Raw genomic sequence first — 23,894 nt, forward strand, 5'->3', positions numbered from 1 at the left:
GAGAGAGAGAGAGAGAGAGAGAGAGAGAGAGAGAGAGAGAGAGAGAGAGAGAGAGAGAAGACAGGCAGGCAGGCAAGCAACAAATTACAATAACAAATTTTCTGTGACAAACGCTTGAAAAGTAAAAAAGGGTCTGAGCCAGCTACAGGTCAAAGTCAGGTAAGGCTTTCCCGAGGAGGCAACAAATAGAATGTGTGTGGGCAGAAGAGGCCAGCAGAAGGGGAGGAAGCCTCTGTTACAACATGGAGGCGAGGCCAGGGCATAAGGCCTGCATTCTAGGCACCAGTTCAAAGGAAGGCCAAGCACTCACTCACCAGACAGGCAGGTTACTGCAAACAAGAACTGTGTCAATATCCAGGAAACAAGGAAGCAGAAGAGAGATTCCAACCTGGGCTAGAGCCAGGCCTATGTAAGGAGACCCCAACAAGACTAGACCTCAGTCCAAATGAAACTGTACCAACACACACACAAGGCAGAGTGACCACTGGGTGTCATAGTTCGCCCTACAACACACAGTATATGGTGGAGTGGAAGTAGAGACATGTGCATTGGCTTTTTAGTGTTCTACACAACACTTACCTGACCGGGGACTTTGAGTCTTAGCCTCTGCACATCAAGAGAAAATACTTCCCTTAAGATTAAGGGAGCTGGAAAGCAGAGCCATTTGAGGTTGCTCTAAGCTCTTAAAGTTTTCTGAGCCAGGTGTGATGGCACATGCCTTTAATCCCAGCACTTGGGAGGCAGGGGCTGGAGGATTTCTGAGTTCGAGGCCAGCCTGGTCTACAGAGTGAGTTCCAGGACAGCCAGGGCTACACAGAGAAACCCTGTCTCGAAAAATCAAAAAGAAAAAAAAAAAAAAGAAAGTCAGTTTTCTGAACCCCTGAACCATCTCTCTAGCCCCAGGTTGTCTGTGTGTTATTAAAGCCTATACAATTATCTTGAGACTGACAAACAGCTTGGCAAATGAGCATCCAAGACTGAGTCCCAGTCTCCACTTAGCACAAACTTTACCCAACCAGCACTGAAGCACTGACTGGGTGCCGGGCAGACCTAGGTTTGGAAGTATGCTAGTGAGCGGGCCTTCATTCCTGCATCTGTGACGTTTATGGCTAGGGCTACATTCCAGTCAGTGGAACTCCACTGAAGGTTAGGCAGAGTTTGGAAATGGGTTGCAAGTTTTCCAAGAAAATCACAATCCACTACAAGAGAAAAGTCTGATTTCTGGGATATCTCTGCTGAACAAAACGTCAAGTCTCTATTTCTCTGACAACTGTTACCTGCCTAGTGTAGGGTCTATGTATGGAAAGCATAAAAAAAAAAAAAAAAGCAACCAAACAAAAATCTTTGGAACAACTGCTTGTTCAGGGTACTGTCTGCAGTCTGGCATGCCAGCCTTTCCAAGGGTGTCATTGGTCCCCTTAGTGCTGTCTGGGCACTTAACATGCATAGGACAGCCGCCACATACTGCCATCTTGTGAGCTTGGCTTCTAACTGCACACCAGATATGCAGTGAATGACAGCACCTGTGATGGTTTGTATATTCTTGGACCAGGGAGTGGCATCATCTGGAGGTGTGGCCTTGTCCAAATAGGTGTGACCTGGTTGGAGTAGGTGTGTCACTGGGGGTGTGGGTTTAATATCCTCACCCTAGTTGCCTGGAAGTCAGTCTTCCACTAGCAGCCTTTGGGTGAAGACATAGAACTCTCAGCTCCTCCTGCGCCATGCCTGCCTGGATACTGCCATGCTCCCACCTTGATGATAATGGACTGAACTTCTGAACCTGTAAGGTAGCCCCAATTAAATGTTGTTTTTTTTTTTATAAGACTTGCCTTGGTCCTGGTGTCTGTTCACAGCAGTAAAACCCTAACTAATACAGCACCCAAGCAGGCAACTGGGACTGGCTGGAGTGGAAGCCATTCTCTGTTGTGTCCCAACTAATGTCCTTCCTCAACTAATGTCCCATGAAAACAGGGCGACCAAGACACCAGACAGTCTAGCAGAGCAGTTTCTCTGGTGGCCCAATGCACAATGTCAGAGACTCCTGAGAAGACGAGCACTAACGCCCAGAGTGGGTCATGGGTGCTGTTGACAGAGGATGGATGGGATGCCAAGTAGCCAGATGAGGCACAGTGGTTAATGACAGCAAGAGGAAGCCAGCCTGCAAGCTCCTGGAGCAAGAAGCAGCCACTACAGTGGTAACCTGCACAATCTTGTCCAGTCTGTTATTGGGAGTTAACTACTTTCACAAGCAACCAGCCTCCACTGCTACTGTTACAAAATACAGCTCTGGAAACAAAGCCTAAACTGTGATAGAACCTGCTCTGTGGGAGGAGCCATGCTGAACATGCTTCGTGTTTGAGTACCATATCACTATCTACTTAGAGAGGAATAAACACTCAGAGAGAGATGAGTGACTGAACTGCTATGAGGAAAGGAGCAGGACTATAAATGTAGGCTTGCTTCTGGAATCCAAAGTGGCAGAACCATTTAGGAACTTGGCATCTAAGGTGCCAAGTGGTCTGGCCCTTTGACGCACATTTTTGTAAGGTGCATTTTCTAGATGGTCTTGAAGGCTCACAAAGATAACATCCACTGTAAGCTACTAGATCAGATGGGGAGCATAGGAAATCCTTGTTCATCTGGCTTCAGAGTAATATCAGCTTCACCTCAGAAAGAAATCAGGTGGCATCACAAGGAAGAGCAAAGGGAGACAGCATCATCTTAGCCGTTCTGGGTGTAGTCTGCCCAGATGAGGCCAGGAGGCTGGCACTGTGCACATACCTCACTGACCACATCTGAAGTGGTCTCAGGACACTGGGAAGGCTGCCAGCAGCAGGGCCTGTATTTGCAGTAAAGCAAATAGAAGCTGTCTTTTTCACTCTCTTTTCTAGTGTCATTGCTCATTAGCAGAGGGCAAGAGGGCAAGAAGAAACACATGTTCTAGAAAGGCAGGACTTACCCCAAGCCCTCACAAGTTCTTGTATGTTCTGCTGTTTTACTTTCTGCTGCTCTTAACCAGGCAGTTACACATACACACTGCTGTTGACTCTGTATTTCTGAAGCGTGCCCTTACCAGGTTGAGTGATAATTCACTCAGATCAAACAGTGCCAGGGATGGAGAACAGCTTTGACAAAAGATGACTCATCAGATAACATAAAAACACTACAAAATCAGAGTTCCAAACGTAATTAACTTCATCTGAACCATTTAATGTGGGTTGCCCAAGTCCATGGGGCTAACATCTATTGTTGGAGTTGATGGACAACCCATGTCTCTGCCTAAGTTTAGGATCTGTTCATGTAATGGAAAAGACAAACTTTGATCATAACTACCAGCTGGGTGGTCACCACCACCTAGCACTCAGAAAGCAGAGGCAGGTCAATAACTGTGTTCAAGGCTAGCCTAATCTGTAGAGAGAAAGAAACCTGACGGGCGTGGTGGCGCACGCCTTTAATCCCAGCACTTGGGAAGCAGAAGCAGGCGGATTTCTGAGTTCGAGGCCAGCCTGGCTTACAAAGTGAGTTCCAGGACAGCCAGGGCTATACAGAGAAACCCTGTCTCGAAAAACAAAAACAAAAAGAAAGAAACCCTGTTTTAGGGGGAAAACGTGTCTTTTCATGTTATTTCAAAGAGAATCTGTTGTATGTGAACATAACACAACCTCTACAAAAAATATGCAAAACAATATGCATTCAGAACAGAGCTCAGAGCCGCTAGCAGCTGCACAAGGTCACCGAGAACTTCCCATTCAAGTCCAGCCTGGGCTATATTTTGTCATGCTGTCTCAAAAACAAGCCAGGTGGTGGTGGCAGCACGTCTTTAATCCCAGCATGCAGAGGCAGGCCAGTGTGCTCTACAGAGTGAGTTCTAGGACAACCAGCACTACAGAAAAATCAAATCCTGTCTTGGAAAAACCTATGTAATTACATAAATAGATAATAAAGTACTATTACAGCAGGGACGAGGAACGTACCTTAGAAATGGTATATTTATTTACCTAGCAAGGGCAAGGCCCTGGGTTTTAACCCCAGCAGAGAAGCAAGAATAAGTCAGTCAAATACTGTGATAGTTAATGTGATAACCAAGGCCACTCAAATAGCACACACACAGCATTTAACAGAAGACAATGAAGTATCACAAATTAGCCCCAGCACAAGTGGCTCAACTGACTTATGCTACAGATCTTTGGCCAGATGACTGTGGCTTCATCCTCCTAACACACCCCTAGTGGCTCACTAAGACTTTCTTCATTTTGGTTTTTTAGATACAGGTTCATTACATTGTCCAGGTTGGTCTAGAATTCATCTACCAGCGAGTGATTCCCTTGCTTCAGCATCCTCAGTGCTGGGACTACCATTGGAAAGCACACACCACATGCTTCTTCCAACAGGAAGACTACAGGCCTGACTGAGTAATCATCCACTCAGTAGGACACAGTTGGTGGGGGAAGACAGGGATCTCGAGGCCATCATGAGTTGGCACTCAGTTAACGTATACTAACCAGTGCTCAGACCATGGCTGGGCAGGGACAAGCAAATGGGATGGATGCTCTATCTATCTCCCCAGAGGGTTCTGACAGGGTGATCACACTGTGGTCCAAAACCACACAGGGACTAGCAGGGCTCAGAAGCTCTACAGCCTAGGGGTGCCAGGAAATGCGCTTCTCAGCAGGTCAGTCTCGCCCAGGGGCAGAACCATATACACTTAGTTCTCTTTGCTGGGCTGCACCTTCTGTGCCAAAGGCACTCCATGCCAGAGATCTGGCAAGTTGGAGGGTAGCACAAAATACCATCCACATGACTCAAGTCTGTTTTGGAAAACTAGACTCAAGAACACTTAGCTAGTGTTCAAGCCCTCAAGGACAGTGTGGCATCCCAGCTCACATGCCCCCTAGAGCCTGGAGGCAGCACTAGCTCTGGCTACTCATTAAACCCTTCTAAAGCATTCAGCCCTTCCTTCCTCTTTCTGCTTCACTCTTCTCACCTTAGTTTCTTTCTCTTTTTTCCACTAAGAAGGTATCTTTTGCTCAAAGTCCAGGCAGGCAAGCTTTTGGCAGTCCTCTTGGCTCAGCATCCCACCCCAAATGCTAACATTACAGGAATGTGTTAATACACTTGACAAACTGAGTAGCTTCTAGGATAACCCTAATAGTTTTGTCTCTTTTTAAAAGATTTTATGGTTGTGTGAGTGTGCAACATGCATGTGCAGGTGTAGGCAGGAGTCCCAGCAGCTGTAAACTGTCAGGTAGCTGCAGCGGGAAGACAGGAACAGGACTGAAACTGTAGGTCCTGTGGAAGTGTGGTTTTTTTCACTGCTTTGCTAGGCCATCCTATCAAGTATTTATAAACAAGGTACTCACAGAAGAGTCACCAGGACAGCAGTACACTGCTGAAGGTAGACACATGATGGCAGTGCCACTTTATAAACACCCACCATGCTCTTCCAGAGGACCCAAGATTCCCAACCCTCCAGTTCCAGGGAAATGTGACATCTTCTTCTGGTTTGCATAGACACTGCCTATACATAGTACACAGACCAACATTCAGGCATAAAACCCATACACAAAATTCAACAAATTGCCACATGAAAGATAGGTGTGGTGGACGTCTATAATCCCAGAACTCTGAAGGTACAGGCAGAACTTCAAAGCCATCCTTAGTCAATGCCCAAAACAAAGAAATGGCCCTTTGAGCTGGGCATAGCAGCATAGGTCTATAAACCCATCACTTAAGAGGTGAAAGCAGGGACTAGAGAGATGGCTCAGTTAAGAGCACTGACTGTTCTTCCAGAGGTCCTAAGTGCAATTCCCAGCAACCACATGGTGGCTCACAACCATCTGTATAGGCATCTAATGCCCTCTTTTGGTGTGTCTGAAAACAGCTACAGTATACGCATATACATAAAACAAACAAACAAACAAACAAACAAACAGGTGAAAGACCATTAGAAGTTCAAGGTAATCTTCTACTATATAATAGTTAATGCCAGCCTGAACTAAAGGAGACCCTGCTTCAAATACACCACCACCACCACCTCCTCCTCCTAAGCCACAATGTTGTACTTCAAGTTCAGAGGCAGTAGGATATGCCTGGTCATGGAAGACAGCATCAGTGCATGCATAGGTATACTAACTTTATAAACAGACATGTCCTGAGCCCTACCCCAGGCCTGAAATGGGAAACCTACAATCCACAAATGACATACTTAGCCCCCCCCCCTCTTGATGCCAGAGCCACATGATGCTCAGATCATCCCCTACAACAGGCTCCCTGAAGACACTCTCAGATGACCTACCCACAGCTTGTCTAAGTGTTCACATGACAAGGCCTTGGCTCCTAGCTGGCATGACTAAGAGGTCTGTAGGTTGTTGAAGGCATACCTGATAGGGATTATGGAACCCTGACTTCAACTTCCTTGTCTATGACACATGAGTGACCTTGCTCAGCTGTGTCAGTTCCAAGGGACTGGACCACCCACCCACCTACCTATACTTTTCTGAGATGATCACATTTTGCAACCGTTGTGTCTCAAGCTAGCTATGCAGATGATACTAGCCTAGAACCTAGAACCTGCAGCTATCCTCCTGCCTTACCTCCCCAGTGACACCACACTGGGACCTTTTTCCTCTATAAACAGTTTACTGCCTTAAGTTATCTGTTATAATGACAGAAAGCTAGCACCTCACCATTTAATCTCTCCAATAAAACTTCATCAATGGCCTTAGGATGAATCAGCTCAAAAGACAGAAAGACACTGTCTCTCGTCAGTCTCTCACTTGCTTTTGAAAAACTCTCAGACAGCCACATGAAAGCTGTTGATGGGTGAAGGAGAGGACCAATTCCCAGAAATGACTCAAAATTTAAATAAAACAAGCATTTAAAAAAAAAAAAAAAAGAAAGAAATGACTCAAAATAAGACATCCTTTTTGCCTATCAAATCACACTAAGATTACTCACTCAAGCAATAGGCAGAGGACCTGCATCTCACACAGTACTCAGCAGAGGCAGAATTGCTCAATGAATCACACAAAAAAGCTAATAAACACCAATACGATCCAAGCTCTAGGGTCACTGTAAGCTAAGAGGCCTTGTCTACAGTGGGGTCAGGAGTACAGTTGACGCTCAGGAAAAGGATTCTTCAGAGCAGGTTAAGCCACAGCCTTGGCTGGTTATACACAGGTGGTCACTACCATGTTATTTATAGCACAGTAAAGCCCAGTAACTAACCTCAGAAATAAGATGCTAACTACCAACGGAGCAGACTGGTCTGCAAAACTAAAATCCTCCAGCTGCACTTTTAGCCACATTTCTTTCATCAATTGGATTAAAACCATGACACTCCTATTCAGACTCTAATTTCTGCCAAAAAGTCTATTTTTCTGTCTATAACTGATTCCTGAGTTTGACTTTTCCTTTAGTAGGGACATTCCAACCAGCATAAAAAGACCATAATTAATGAAGGAAAACAAAACAAACAAGAGGAGAATCACAAAGGGGAGTAGTGTGAGCCCACGCTGTGTCCTGCTTGGCCCTCCATCTACCAGCCTGGCCAGAGCACAACAGTCACACAACTCCTATGACGGCCCTCTGCACGGTCACAAGCAGCAGGGAAAGAGGGTCTTTTTCTTTCTCTAGCTCAGCACTTGAGTGGCACGTGGCCTTGAATCTGAGCATCTGCTTCTCTCTGCCAACCACACTTGAGAAGGAAGATGGCACAGGACATTCCCGTGACTATTATCTGACAGTCAGAGAAAAGATGTGAGGCTCTAACAACAACTGCAGCTGGGACTGGGGCTTGTCAACAGCTCACAGGCAGATGCTGGAAGTGGGGGGCAGGGGACATGGCCTGCAAAGAAAAAACAAGGCAGGTGGCTAACAATGTGGTTCATTATTGCATCTGATCGTGGTTGGTCTCCGTTTTCCTATCTTGCAAAGTGGAATAAGATCCTGAAGTTCAGATAAAGTAACGGTTTCATTGGCATCATTCAGTCTCCCAGTCAGGGCCACCAATCTCCCAGTGCTTTTGAGGTGATGCTTAAACAGGTACCTCAGACACAATCTTTGCCGAGTTTAACTCTAACACTGATTCAGATTTCTCTGTGTGGAAATGGAATATGGTCTGCCCTTCTGTGGACTTGCCGATAACAGTCCCCAGTGAAGCACACCACCAGGAACTACTAGGATGTCCCATGACTCCACTAACCACCCAGCTTCAGGACTTGTGGTTCTGGGCTTCAATTCCTGCTGGAGGATCATCCCTGCTTGTCTCTGGATGGTAAGACTTCCTCTTTTCTAATGATTGTGGTCTTTAAAACCTAGCACTGATAAGAGCCACACAGACACAAACACCACCACTGCTTTTTACCTGTAAGTTATTTTTAAACATCTGTGGTCACTCAGTTGCTGCCCCATTATCACAGCTCTCTGCCCTGGCTAGCTGCATCTCCCCGGGAGTTCTCGCCATTGCCAGGCACCACAACCCCACTGGGAAGCATCGTGCTTCAGTGGTGCCTGCCTCGGGCAAGTCTGGCAAAGGTTATGAGTTCTAGAATACAGAGCTTTTCCTGAAGACGATCCATCCCCACATCAGGCAGAGACCTAAGAAACAAGACTTAAAATACAACACAGACAGGTGTGGTGGTTTACGACTGCTATTTTAGCACTCAGGAGGTCCACAAGTTTGAAGGCAATCTATGTAATACAGCAGAACCATTGGTGAAGGTGGAGACAGGGATGGCAAAAGCAAGCAGGCTCTGACAATGACTTTAATAGTGCATTAGACACAAGAGTGGAGCAACAAGAATAATGGGTAAAATATGAACAAGTCCAAGTGGCAGTTTCCTTTCAGGAATTAAAACAAAACAGTACTAAAGAATTATTTTTTTAGAAGCCAAACAGAGACTAGAACAATGTTTAATGTGAAAATTGGGAGCAACAGAATGCCATGGTCCTTCTCTTTGTGACCCATGAAAAGCAACACGAATTGCTCAATGGCTGGAAGACACAGTGTGAAACTTCTTTTTTTTTGGTTTTTCGAGACAGGGTTTCTCTGTGTGGCCCTGGCTGTCCTGGAACTCACTCTGTAGACCAGGCTGGCCTTGAACTCAGAAATCCGCCTGCCTCTGCCTCCCATAAGGCATGTGTCACCACTGCCCAGCCCAAACTTCTTTCAAATCCAAACCAACTTAAGTGAAAAAAAAAAAAAAACAACAAAACAAACAAACAAACAACAACAAAACTATCTGGGTACTGTCCCACACTTTTAACCCCAGCACTCAAGAGGCAGAGGCAGGTAGATCTCTGAGTTTGAGGCCATCCTGATCTATAGAGTGAGTTTCAGGACAGCCAGGGCTACACAAAGAAACCCCGTCTCAAGAAAACAAAACTGTATCCATTTAATACAAAATATGAGTATGTGTCTGCATGTTTGTGTGTGCACCATGCATGTACATGCCTGTACCCACTGAGGTAGGTCAGAAAAGGGTCTCAGATCCCCTAGTCTGGAGTTATAGGAGTTGGTGAGCCACCATGCGACTTCTGGGAATCTGCAAGAGCAGACGGTGTTCTCAATCCAACCACGAGTACTTTCTTTGGGAAGAAAACTGCCTGATACCATCTTCCCCATGGGCCAGCTCCCAGCATGGCTACAAGTTCCTAACTCTATGTGTAGCCATGCCAGTAGCAGTCCCCCAGAAGGGCACAACTTTTAGATGCATTTCCTGGAAATGGAAACAAGTAGGAAAATGGCAACAAGTCTACTATGCAAATTACCTTATAGACAGCTTCACGGGGGTCTAGAATAAACTAACTCTCTTTGTACCCCCTAAGGCCCCCATCAGCTTTTAATAAAGTTGAATCTGTCTGCAGTCATCATCAGTAGCTGTTCATAACCTCTAGACCCCCTAACACCAGTATTTGATAAAAGTAAAAAATTCTTTATAGAGAAAGTGCCTTACTGGACAAACCCCATTCCCAACACATCACAAAACCTTGGCTCTGTTAGAAAACACAACTCTCTACTACTGAGTGAGTATACACAAAGATTTTCATTTTAAGATCCCTGTCAGGAGATGATGCACTGCTGAACACAGCTCTGGGGCTGGAGATACAGCACAATGGCTGATTGCTTATCTAGTACATTCAGGGTACTAGATCTTCCCCACTAAAATGGGGCAGGGGATGGGGTGGGTGTATAAACCGTTCAAACAAACAAACAAACAAACACAACTTTTCTTTGGGCTAGAGAGCTGGCTCAGCAGTTAAGAACACTGACTGTTCTTCTAGAGGTCCTGAGTTCAATTCCCAGGGATCACAAAGAACCATCTGTAATGGGACAGGATGCACTCTTCCGGTGTGTCTGAAGACAGCTACAATGTACACATATACGTAAAATGAATAAACAAATCTTAAAAACAAACAAACACCTTTCTAGAGACTAAGTACAATGCCCTGTATTCAATACTGGCTCATTTCTTTTTAGGTGATGCTTTGGGTTTTTAGGCTTCTTGTCCCACTGTATGTGTATATCTATATTTGTGTGTGTGTGTGTGTGTGTGTGGGGGGAACCCTGTCTCGAAAAACAAAAAAAAAAGGAGGGGGGGGAGAGAAACAGTCACCTGGGTGTGGTGGTGGTATGCCTCTGTTACCATTACTTGAGAGATGGAGGCAGGAAGATCACGTGAGCTCTTTTTTTTTTTTTTTTTTAAGATTTTATTTATTGTTATATGTAAGTACACTGTAGCTGTCTTCAGACACAACAGAAGAGGGCATCGGATCTCATTGTGCATGGTTGTGAGCCACCATGTGGTTGCTGGGATTTGAACTCAAGGACCTTTGAAAGAGTAGTCAGTTCTCTAACCCGCTGAGCCATCTCACCAGCTCCAGCTCTTTTCTTTTTAAAGTCAAGCATTGGTGTTAAAACTTACCTCAAAAAGAGAGAGAGGGTAGGCTGGAGAGATGGCTCAGAAATGAACTATTCGTAACTCCAGCTTCAGGCAGTCCTGCTGAAGGCAGTTCTCTGTGGGAGCTTGCACTCATAAGCACATATTCCCACCCCCACACACACACCCTTTTTTTTTTGTTTTTTGAGACAGGGTTTCTCTGTGTAGCCCTGGCTGGCCTTGAACTCAGAAATCCGCCTGCCTCTGCCTCCCAAGTGCTGGGATTAAAGGCATGCGCCACCATCGCCCGGCCCCATGGTTTCTCTTTTTAAATTATATTTTACTTCTTTGTTCATGTGGATATGCTGGGATTTGAACTCCAGTCTTCATAATTAATTGAAGAGGACGTGTAGATATCTACTGAGTCATCTCATTAGCCACAGGTTTTTTAAATGTCCATCATTTCTCCTATGTATACTGATTATTAGTCTTATTCTTTTGACAGGTGCACCATTCTTAAGCAACTTTGTATTTTCTGGCACAGCAAGATGTTCCAAGCTCACCTGTAATTTTCCTCTCCCACCTCTGGAGTCATCCACTTCTCTAAGAAGTCTGGATTCCACTTAGTGGAGAAAGATAGTAACTACTGTGATCTGTGTTAGTGAGCTTCGGTCCCCACAGGGGCCTCTGCATTAAACTTCTGACTCACAGACTAAAGGAACGCCATCTGCATAAGAGACAATACACACACTCTTACACATGCCCAATTCCAGATCTGCCCTACTACCTCCATCCCACCCGCTCTCAAAGGGTTCTTCCTAGCCTGTCCCACCTTCCACTCTCTCTCTCACACAGACACACACACAGACACACACACACACACCTGGCTGTCCTCATCCACAGTTTACCTACTTGCTCACTCCACAATACATATTAGTTCCTAAAATTGTAAGACTGAAAAACAAAGCTACACTTTACTAATTTTCAGCTCTTTCTTTAGACTGATACACATAAAAACCACTGTATTAAAACAAGACCCGGTGGTTATATACAGGTCTATAATTTCAGCACTTAGTAGGTAGAAGCAAGAAGATCAGACATTCAAGGCCAGTTGTGGCTATACAACTTCTGAGGCCACCACACTCATTTATCCTGGTTGAGATCCTGTCTTAACAAACAACAAAATAAACCCACTGCACTCAAGAGGTATTCCAGGAGCTTTCTACTGTCCCTGTTTCAGTAAATTAAAAAAAAAAGAACCTAGGACATGTTAAATTAAAACAGGTGACTGGTTTTGCTTTGAAGTATGGCTTCTTTTCCTACTATAAAATGTCTCATCCGAGAAACTTTAGAAAAATGCCAAGAAGCCAGTCACCCTGTTACTCTGAGCTGGCAACAGGAGCACTAGTTAGTTGATCTGCACTTTCCGAATGTTTCCTGGGTGGTTCTGATGTGTCCATATCCACTGGGATTTAGCCTCCGGCTGCCGTGTGCTGCTCCTCGACTTGCAAGACTATCCTTCTCCTTACCTCAATCTGAAGCTGTCTGCCTACTTTGATAGCTGTGGAGTTTATTTGGTCATACCGAACACAATAGAGCAGTTTTGTTCTACAGCCTACATTAGGGCTTTCCTCATGAGGTATTAAGGTTTGTGAATCCACTGATAAGGAGATCAATTCTTCCTCCTGATTTTTAGCTATAGATCTTGCAAATAAATACCAGACGCACCCCAAATGTCTGATCTTGGTTACTTCTGCCTTCAGTTCTGCGGCAGTACTATGTGCTAAGTAGTTTTCCACAGTTTGTTAGAGGAGACTGAGAGCGTGGAGACAGCAGGACCCTCTGATAGTAACTCATCTTGACATGTGGTCCACTCCTTTTTACTCCTGGGCAAGTCTGCGTGTTACTGTCCATGTTAGTCTCCGTTTCCATCTGAGGGCCACTATTTTTAGCGCTCCTGTTATGATAAACTCACAGTAACCTCAAAAAGAACAAATCAAAGTCAACATTTTTGCCACAGGAAAACAACTCACACTTAATGTTCTGAAACACACCATGGGAGAATAATAAAAAGATGAGTCCTTTCTGGTCCCAGATGGAGAGGACAGCTCTCAGGATAGTGGGAAGCACTCAGTCTGACCACTATTGTATTGTATTGTATTGACTGGAAAAAACCCCGAGTTCCCAACCATGTCAAGCACACACACAGGGACAGCAGGGCAACAGGAGACTCTGGAAATCAAGCCTGGTTTATGCTGGGCTTGATGGTTTTATCACACTGGCTACTAGAGAGATAAGGCAGGAGGATGACAACTTCAAAACACCTAAAGACAACCTAATGTCTCCAAATTTTTTTAAAAATTATTTTATGTGCATGTGTGTCTAATCATGTGCATGCCTGATGCTCACAGAGGATCGAGAGCGTCAGATCCCTTGCAATCAGAATAACAGACAGCTCTCACCTGCCATGTGGGTGCCGGGAATCAAAGTCAGGGGCCCTACAAGAGCAGCCAGTGCTCTTAACTGATGAGCCATCTTTCCAACACCTAGAAATGTGTTTTTTTTTTAAAGGATTAGAACAGTGTGAGAAGGCTGGAGCAATGGCTCAGTGGTTAAGAGCACTGACTACTCTTCTAAAGGTTCTGAGTTCAAATCCCAGCAACAACATGATGGCTCACAACCATGATGAGATCTGACGCCCTCTTCTGGAGTCTCTGAAGACAGCTACAGTGTACTTACATATAATAAATAAATCTTAAAAAAAAAAGTGGTAAGATGGCTCAGTAGTTAAGAGTGCCGACTGCTCTTCCAAAGGTCCTGAGTTCAAATCCAAGCAACCACATGGTGGCTCACAACCATCCGTAACGAGATCTGATGCCCTCTTCTAGAGTGCCTGAAGACAGCTACAGTGTACTTATACATAAATAATAATAATAATAATAATAATAATAATGAGGAGGAAGAGGAAGAAGAAGAAGAAGAAGAAGAAAGGAGGAGGAGGAGGAAGAGGAGAGATCACTTATTTTATTCACATAAGGCTAGCTCTAGCCATAGCCCCAAGTCTTGGGGTAGGTGGGTAGGTGAAGGGAAGAGCAAAGACAAAAAGAAGCCTTGCCAGACAGCAAGGGATGTTGAAGGGATACCGACATGTGAGCAGTTTGCATTCTGAAGTGAATAAATGAGCAGATAAGCAATAACCAGTCCTTCATACAAGAGTAGTCATTTATCCAGCACATAGTGTTTCTAACCAGGCAAGGGGGCAATGAGGGCAGGCTCTTTTTTTCTCAAAGGTGTATCACAGCCAATCACCCTGTCCTCACTGAGCACAACCAGGTAAGAAGTCATCACAGCTCATTTGGGTCACATTCTCAGGCCTGCAAACACTGAAAACTACTCACACCTCTCTCCTGAGCAGATGATGGAATGGCGTCCATCTAACAGAGCAACATCACTCACTAGTTCAAAGATTCTTTAGTGTCACTTAAACTATCACATAGCGAATTATCTGCGTGTGTAGCAGCCCGAAGGATCAGGAGTTCAAGACCAACTTTGCTATAGACTGTCTGATTGTCTGTCTCTGTGTCCAGTACTGTTCTTCCAGAGGGGCCAATTCTAGCACTCACAGTGGGAGGCTTCAAAAACCACCTATTAACTCCAGCTTGAGAGGACCCAACACTGTTCTGGCTTCTGAGAGTACCTACACTCATACGCAAACACACACATACATACACACACACACTCGAAAAACTCAATGAATAAAACAAACACACAAAGAAAATCAAATTGCACATACATAGTAAACAGCTTAGATATCAAATCCCAAGCTCCCAGCCCCTCCTTTTACTCTATTTACCTTTACTTCATGTGTACTGGTGTTTTGTCTGCATGTACATCTGTGTGTGTGTCAGATCTTCGCAGTTTAAGACAGTTGTGAGCTGCTATGTGGGTGCTGGGATTTGAACCCAGTTTCTCTGGAAGAGCAGTCAGTGCTCTTACCTGTTGAGACATCTCTCCAGCCCCAGGCCCCGATTCCTCACAGGCCTGCTTGTCTTCCTCCAGGCACCCTGCATACCCTCTTCCTGGGCCTTGCTTTCTTGGTAGCACATGACAATCCCCAATGGCCATTATATGTCTACATCTATGCTCCCGATTCTCTTTTCTTTTAATCTTCATTTATTACCACTGTTTGGGGCAAGCATATGTGTGGAGGCTAGAGAAAAACTTTGTGAAATTGGTTGTCTCCTTCCACTATTATGTGGATTCTGGGGACTAAACTCAGGTCACAACAGCTGTTATTTACTGAGCGATTCTGCTGGCCCCGTTTGTGTGTCTGTATGAATGCAATGCCAATGGAGGCCAGACAGAATAGGATGTTGGATCCCAGGCGCTGGAGTTACAGGGAGCTATAAGCTGCCAGACATGGGTCCTTAGCAAAGAAGAAAGTAGTCTTAACCCCGGAGCCATCAATGAAGGCACCTGCTTTTATCTTGAGTGGTCCTACATTACCAGAGGTGCTACAATGAGAAATGGAGCATCCAGATGCAGAGAGGACAAGGCCTGGTTAGCTTTCTGCTGAAGTATATATAATACTTGTTTTTCCTTAGGTAGTATCAGGGGTTGAACCTAGAGCTTCATACAAATGAAGTGTTCTATCACTAAGTCCCCCTCAGCTCGATGCCTTTTTCTTAAGTTCACAGAAATGGGTCTTTTTTCATTTCTTGCTTGGTTACAATAATCATTACTTTTTTTCCTTAATTAATGAACAAAAGAGATTTATTTATGTATGAGTGTTTTGCCTGCACATAGTCTACTACACTACGTGTGTGCCTAGCACCCATGGCGATCAGAAGAGGGCTGGATAGCCTGGATTTGGAGTTATGGATAGTTATGAGCCACTATGTGGGTGTTGAGAGCTGAACCCCAACCCTCTATAAGAGGAACCAGTGCTCCTAACCACTGAGCTGCCACACCACCAGCCCCAACCAAGAACTCTCACCTACTGACCCCATTCCACTTCTCAGGGCAGCAGATGGCTTCCATGTGTGTCCTGGCTTTCTGCTAAGCATGCTTGCCATTGACTGTGCTTGGAATCTTGAGTAACTCAAGAAGTTAATCTGCTGCCGAGCGGTGGTGGCGGTCAACTTTGATTCCAACACTCATAATCTCCAAGTTCGAGGCTAGCCTGGTCTACAGAGCAAATTCCAGGAAAGCAAATTCTCTATGTAGCCTGGGCTACACCCCTGCCGGGGGGGTGGGGTGGGTGGGTGGGGGGCTCGGGGGCAATACAGCTTGTAAGGAGTTTGTTTTACTCAGCTATGATATGACAGGAAAAAATTAACTGATCAGTTTCTTAAATCTGAATTCTATATAACCTAATAAAATGTGTGTTCATTTGTATTTATCTTTGTACATTTTTATACTTCAAACAACTATGCTGACGTATGATTTATCACATCATTTAATTTTTGCATCTGGTCTGTTTAACTGTGTTCATTTCTTTTGGATGCTGTTTATGGATAGTTGGACCAATTGCACCAGCAAGGCAAGTACACTAGCCACTGGGATGCACCCTCCAGTTTTATCCTTCTTGTTTTGAGACAAGGTATTATTAACTTGTGTAGACTGACCTTGAGATCAACTTACAGTTTATAGTCCTTGAATTTGGTATCATCCTGCTTCAGCCCCCCAAGAACCTGGGATTACTGTCCCGTGCGTCACTAAGTATACTTCTCAAAAAACAATACGCTTGTTGGGGAGATGGCTCACAGGTTAAGTGCACTTCCTGAGGTCCTGAGTTCAATTCTTAGCAAGCCCATATTGTCTCACAACTATCTGTAATGGGATCCGATGTCTTCTGGTGTGTCTGAAAACAGTGTACTCATTCATATAAGACAAAAAACAAACAACAGGCAGGAGCTGGTGGCGCACGCCTTTGATCCTGCAGAGGAAGGTGGATCTCTGGTCTACAGAGTGAGTTCCAGGACAGCCATGGATACACAGAGAAACCCTGTCTTGAAAAACCACAAATAAAAAAACCAACCTACAATAACAAAACCAAGGGCTGGAGATGTAACTTAGTAAAGAGCTTGCCTAACAAACTTGAGATCACATATGCTGAATCTTCAGCACCACAGACATAAAAAAAAAAAGAAAGAAAGAAAAAAAAACAAAAACAAACAAAAACAAACAAAACAGTTCAATACAGATCTTCCAATTAGCCCTAAAGTCAATTATTAGAATCAAATTTTTTCCTAATGTATTTTTAACGCCCTTTCCCCAGTTGTTTGTTTGTTTCTTTGTTTGCTTAACTGTAGGCCGGGTTTTCCTTATAGTCACAGCAATCCTCACTCTGCTTTCTCAGGGCTATAGACTGACAAGGAAGTGGCTAGCACCATGGAAAAGCAACAGGTTTTAGTAACCAACAGCCACTCCCTAAGAGCAAGGTCCTCACAGCACTCAGTAGGGTGAGGCTGGCAGGGGTGCAATCTACAGGAAAGGTAACAAGGTGGCAGTTTGAAGAATACAGACCCACACTGTTACCACTTCTCCTCTTTGTTCTCTTCCAAAAACTTTCCTTCTCTGTGGTACTGGGGATTGAACTTGAAGACCTCATCCTAGACAAGGATTCAATACTTAAGTACTTAACCCCAAGCCCCTTTCAAAATTTTTACTTAATGAACTTGTAGAATCAACTTAGAAAAACAGCAGAATTGGCCTGATATGTTTGGTCAGTTTTTATTCCAAACACCTGGTCTCAAGAACTGTAAGTTATCAATTCTAGCACTTGAGAAGCAGAGGCAGGTACTCTGTGAGTTCAAGGGCAACCTGATCTACATAGTAAGTTCCAGGGCAGCCAAAGCTACATAGCGAGAACCTGTCTCAAAAAACAAAAAAACAAAAACCAAAAAATCCCCCATACATCATAGGCTACCACATGACCCTGACATTACAGTGAATGTCAAGTGTGGTGACATGTACTTGGGATGCCTGCACTGGAAAGCTGAAGCATTACTGCCAGTTGGTGGTCAGCCTGGGCTATGTAGCTGTGGAAAAACAGAAGCATAAACAGGCAGCTCCAAGCCCAGGTACCCAGTCCCACACAAAGCTTACCCAGACTTCAAAGGGCTGGATCCAAGCTGGCAGTGCTTGCCCAGAATGCACAAAGCCTGGGATTCATCCAAAGTAGCCTATAAAAACTGGGCAACAAAGCCGGTCACGGTGGTGCACGCCTTTAATCCCAGCACTTGGGAGGCAGAGGCAGGCGAATTTCTGAGTTCGAGGCCAGCCTGGACTACAGAGTGATTTCCAGGACAGCTAGGGCTACACAGAGAAACCCTGTCTCGAAAAAAACAAAACAAAAAAAAGAAAAAAACAAAACAAAACAACAACAACAAAAAAACCTGGGCAACAGAGGCACATGCCTATAATTCCACTATCTGAGAAAAACCAGAGATCATCCTCAACTATATAGCAAGTTTGAGGCCTGCTGGGGTTACAGTAACATCCTTACCAAGTGAATAAATAACAATGAACATCCAGAAATGGTGGCATATGTGTTTAAATCCCAGCACTACAGAGGCAAGGCAGGAAGATCTGAGTTCGAGGCCATCCTGGTCTACAAATCAAGTTTCAGGACACCCAGAGCTATAAAAAGAAACTGAAAATAAGTAAGCAGACTGACAGATATTGAAGTGAATAAGTGCAAGAAATGAAAGAACAAATCGAGGACCATCTAACCCACCTTAGGAGAGTGCTGTAATCTTGAGACAGATGGGAGGCCACCCTGGATATTGCCATTCTCAGACATGACATCCTGTTTTCCTATTCCTTTTCTTTGAGACACAGTCTCACTGTTTCTGAGGGTACCCTTGAACTTGTTGCAATTCTCCTGTCTCAGCTTCCCCAGAGCTAGGACTCTGTGAGGTAAGAGTTTGCACTGACATTCCCAGTGGCTCAATCTCTGCCACGGGAGCTGTTGGGGACGTTGAGCGACATCACTCGCTCATCATTCTTCCCACTAGATGCAGGAATGCTCCCCAGTGCATTCTAACAACCAGAACTAGAACTGCTCGGAACTAGAAGCTGCTCAGGGGCCGCTTCATAAGCAATTACTAGAAAGGGTTTCATCATACACACAAATGCTCCAAACTAGTGACTCTGGCTTCTTGTGCCACACACTGGGCTTGCAGGCAACCCTGGCCCAGAGGAGCAGGTGTTGCTCACAGTGCAGCTGGCATTTCTTCCACACAGGGTCCCACAGTCCTTAGGGAAGGCATTTCTCACATGCCTAACACTCATTCCTACTTAACCCACTTAAATATTTCTGCATGAATCGACATTCAGGCTTTTAAAATAGTTAAAAGCCTATCCTATCCTATCTTCCTATCCTGTCCTTTTCCCAATTTTGAGGCAGCATTTCATGTAGTGTAGCTATCCTCAAATGCACGAGGTAGCTGAAAATGAGTCTGATGATCTTCCTGTGTCTGAATCCTAAGTGCTAGCTAGGATTATAGGCACGTGTTACCATGCCCCAACAATTATTTTTTAAATGGTATTTTAAAAATTGAACCTTGACGGGGCTGGAATTATGTGCTCAGCAATTAAGAGCACTTGCTGTTCTTGCAAAAGATTCAAGTTTGGTTCCAGCCATTGACAAAGTGGCTCACAACCATCAGAAGAGGAGATCTAGCACACTCTTCAGTATTCTGTGAACACCGAACACACAAGCCCTGTACTTTTACACAGAAAAGGTGTGTACAGCCGGGCGTGGTGGTGCACGCCTTTAATCCCAGCACTCGGGAGGCAGAGGCAGGCAAGGATTTCTGAGTTCGAGGCCAGCCTGGTCTACAAAGTGAGTTCCAGGACAGCCAGGGCTGTACGGAGAAACCCTGTCTCGGAAAAAAAAAAAAAAAAGAAAAAGAAAAGGTGTGTACATATATAGCAGCAAAAAATCTTTAAAAAGGGGAGGAGGGATCTCTATAAGTTCAAGGCTTGCTTGGTCTAAACAGCCAATCCATCCCCCACCCCCACCCCCACCACAATAAACAGTAAACTGCCAGGGACAAAAGCTACACTGAGAGGTCAACCAGTATTTTCCTATCAAATCTCTGAAAGATGGATCATTTAGGGAGGTAGAAGCCAGGCAAAATAAATGGTAAATATGGGAGACTGAGGCAGGAGGATCACCACAAGTTCAAGCTGAGCTCTTCTGTGAGGTCTCACTGTAAAAGGTAAAAAGCAAACAACTTAACCCAAAGCCAGGAAAACAATCAAAACCCTTGTCAGGAGAATAAGGGTTTCAGACCAGTTCTGGAGGGGCAGTGAGAAGATGCCAGGGAGCTTACAGTCACCTCAGGCTCAACTGTAAAAAACAGGTCATTTAGAAAGTGACCAGAGGGGCTGGTGAGATGGCTCAGTGGGTAAGAGCACCCGACTGCTCTTCCGAAGGTCCAGAGTTCTAATCCCAGCAACCACATGGTGGCTCACAACCATCCGTAACGAGATCTGGCGCCCTCTTCTGGAGTGTCTGAAGACAGCTACAGTGTACTTACATGTAATAAGTAAATAAATCTTTAAAAAAAAAAAAAAAAAGAAAAAGAAAGTGACCAGAAACCAGACCTCAGTGAGGCTGCATCTCACACTGTGGAGGAGACAGAGGGACCCACACGGCCTCAGTCCTGGCCCATCTCCAGGTCTCACCTTGCAGCAGAAAGTAGTCGGGGGCAGTACGCTTCAGGGCAGCCTTGGCTTTCTCTCCACGCCAGTCCACTTCTAGCGCCTCTTTTACAGGGCAAAAAAGCACTTTCTGTGGGAAAAAGACAGTGTTTACAAATAAGCATGCTGGTTTGAATCAGAGCAGGACACTTTCCAGGTTGTACAAATTTAAACATTCAAAGTCTTATTCTACGAATCCAGTGCTCACTAAAACCTAAGAAACACTTCCTTCATACTTCCAACAGGGATGGACATGTGCTTCCTATGCAGGAAGATGACACAGCCAACCTCCTATGACCTGTTTCATTTTGGTCTCACTATTTAGACCAGGCTGACCTCAAACTCCCAGAGATCCTCCTGTTTCAGCCTCCAACTAGATGAGGTGGTATGCAGGCCTTTAATTCTGAGACCCAGGGGCTTGAGGCAGGAGGATGGACAGCCAGCTTGGGCTACTACACAGCAAGACTCAATTTTAAAAAACTACAGGGGCTGGTGAGATGGCTCAGTGGTTTAGAGCACCGACTGCTCTTCCGAAGGTCCTGAGTTCAAATCCCAGCAACCACATGGTGGCTCACAACCATCCGTAATGAGATCTGACGCCCTCTTCTGGAGTGTCTGAAGACAGCTACTGTGTACTTACATGTAATAAATAAATAAATCTTAAAAAAAAAAAAAGATAAGGGCCAAGCTTGACAACCCGAGGTCTACCCTCTGGAGCCCATATGACAGACAGATGAACACCAGAAGACAACCGATTCCAGATGAGTACACACACACACACTAAAACATTAAGATAAAAAGAGCATATGCGGCCTAGAAGAGATGGCGCAGCAGTTAAGAGCACATACTGTCCTCGCAGAGGACCTAAGTTCAGCTCTCAGCTTCCATGCCCAGTTCCTATGGTTTCCACTCCAAGAGATCTAAGCTTCTGGCCTGCACAGACACCTGAACATACCCATAATTAAAAATAAACATTAAAAGAGACCCAAACATCACTTACTTTTTCCTGAGCAATACAGTCCCATATTACCACACATAGACATTTTCTGGGGAGGGAATTTTCAAGAAAGCATGGGTGTTCTGGGTGAGAAGTCTAGCAAATAGAATAAGAACACTATCTCCACAGAAACAGTAACAGGACACTGGTTCCATCCAGTGGCTAACACAAGCAAATACTGCAATCCAGGCTTGCCTATCAGAAGAGAATTAATTAACACATGGAACAGTAAGAAACTAGAATGAGCACTGGGCTGAGAGGTACTGAGCTCACTGATAATATACGGAGAAATAAATTTAACTCATTATTGGTTAGGCTTGTTGTAGGCTTATAATCCCAGCACTTGAGAAGAAAGCTGCCTAGTTGGACTAGCTAAAAAGGTGAGCTCTGGGTTCAAAAAAGACACCTGACTTCATTATATACATTAAACATAGCAATCAAGGACAACAGAAAGCCTGATATTAACCGCAGACAGCCTCTATGTGCAAACATATATAACCCATAAGCATGAATGGCATAAATGTATAGCTTCACTAACTCATACACAGATGATTAGAAGCTGCTGAGAAATGAGTTTGTACCATTTTTTTTATTTTTTAAAAAAGTACCTCTCCACAAAACATTTATCACCACAGCAGAAAAAGCAACCTCTTAGAGGCTAAAGAGCTGGCTCAGTGGTAAACAGCCCTGGTTGCCCTTACATCAGACCTGGGTTTGATTCTCAGCAGCCACAGGGCAGCTCAGTACCATCTGTAACTTTAGTCCCAGGAATTTGACCCCTCTTCTGGCCTCCCATAAGAACTACATGCATGTGGTACACACACATTCACATTCATTCATGAAGGCAAAGCATCCATACATGTAAAATAAAGGGGAAATTTTTATCCATCCATCGACCTAATTTTTTTGAGACAGGGTTTCTCTGTGTAGCCATGGCTGGCCTGGAACTCACTCTGTAGACCAGGCTGGCCTCGAACTCAAGAGATTTGTCTTCTGCCTGCTGAGTGCTGGGAGTACAGGCATGTGCCACCAGCATCTGGTGGAAATGTTTTAATTAAAAAAAAAAAAAAAAAGGTGCCCTTCATGCCTGTGTATATTTACAATCCCAGAATGTGGGAGACAGAGGAGGAGAATGCCAACTTTATAGCCTAGGCTATGAAGCTACTTTCCCGGACCAGCCAGGCTACATATCGAGAACCTATCTGAAAAGAAAAAAAATGTATTCAACCAAATGACAACCGTAAGCCGAACAATTTTCACTTAACAGCACAGTTGAAACAAAGCCTGAGATAAGCAAGCGAGACTGTTACATGCTACTGGCCACGGAATGGATATTGGCAGAAATCCTTGGAGTAACAACAGAATCTGGGAAAGGTGAAGACGCCCTATTCTAATTTTACCCTGCAGAAAAGAACACAACTGCCCAAGTAGATTATACACAATCTCACCGCACAAGCAGAATGCTCAGCACAGTGCAGTCTCTAACAGGGAAGGAAGTTTACACACCTGAATGCCATCAACAGCAGATACATAAACAGTAACGTAGTCACACAAAAGAAGCACTGCAGTACTGTGCAAGAGGAAGGATTATGATGGTGTAGTCACATATACACGGTGTGCAACTCCCGGGCCAGCAGCTACAGGTGCTTACTGAACACTAGAGCTGTCATTTTATACTGTATTTAATATTAAATAGCCGCATGTGTCTAGTAACTACCACAGAGGACAGCAAAGCTCCACAAAGACCCACAGACAGATGGTCCCACCAACATAATGCTTCTCTTACAAAGCAGGTGGCAGCACACATGCAACAGGAAACCAGATCTGAAGTAGTGAAGAGACATGGGGAGCAAGTCTAGATAGTGCTTATGCACACAGACACGACAAGAAACACATGGAAACAAGAGCCAACTGCTGATAACCATTATTTACACTGACAAAGAGCGAGAGGCTCAGCCCCAGCACGGCAAACATGTTTGCCTCTTTAATTTGGTAGTATGTATGATGCTAGCGAAGAGTCTTAGTTTATGCTTAGTTTATGTTCCCCTGGAACTGGGGTCCTTTGCAAGAGCAACAAGTGCATTTAACCGCTGAGCCCTCTCTCTCCGTTCTTAAGTCTAAGAACCAGGTTAAATCAAAAGCAAGTATGTGCGAGTGGGGTCTGCCCTTTCAGCTGCCACATATCCCAGCAACCCTGGAGTCAACCTGTTTAGGAGTAAAATAAAGCAAGAATAAAGAAAAGTGTGGAGCCGGGCGTGGTGGCGCATGCCTTTAGTCCCAGCACTCGGGAGGCAGAGGCAGGC

At 44.7% G+C, this 23,894-nt stretch overlaps 1 protein-coding gene across 1 annotated transcript in view; it reads right to left on the reverse strand.

The window, feature by feature from the left end:
• Window positions 1–23,894, reverse strand: part of Sae1 (SUMO1 activating enzyme subunit 1) — a 60,511-nt gene that overhangs the window by 9,202 nt on the left and 27,415 nt on the right. Inside the window, exon 5 of the mRNA XM_029479252.1 lies at window positions 20,580–20,685. Coding sequence (XP_029335112.1) covers window positions 20,580–20,685 — 106 coding nt within the window. The remainder of the gene's footprint in view (window positions 1–20,579; window positions 20,686–23,894) is intronic.

Source organism: Mus caroli, chromosome 7 (assembly GCF_900094665.2).
Source record: "Mus caroli chromosome 7, CAROLI_EIJ_v1.1, whole genome shotgun sequence".
Lineage (NCBI taxonomy): Eukaryota > Metazoa > Chordata > Mammalia > Rodentia > Muridae > Mus > Mus caroli.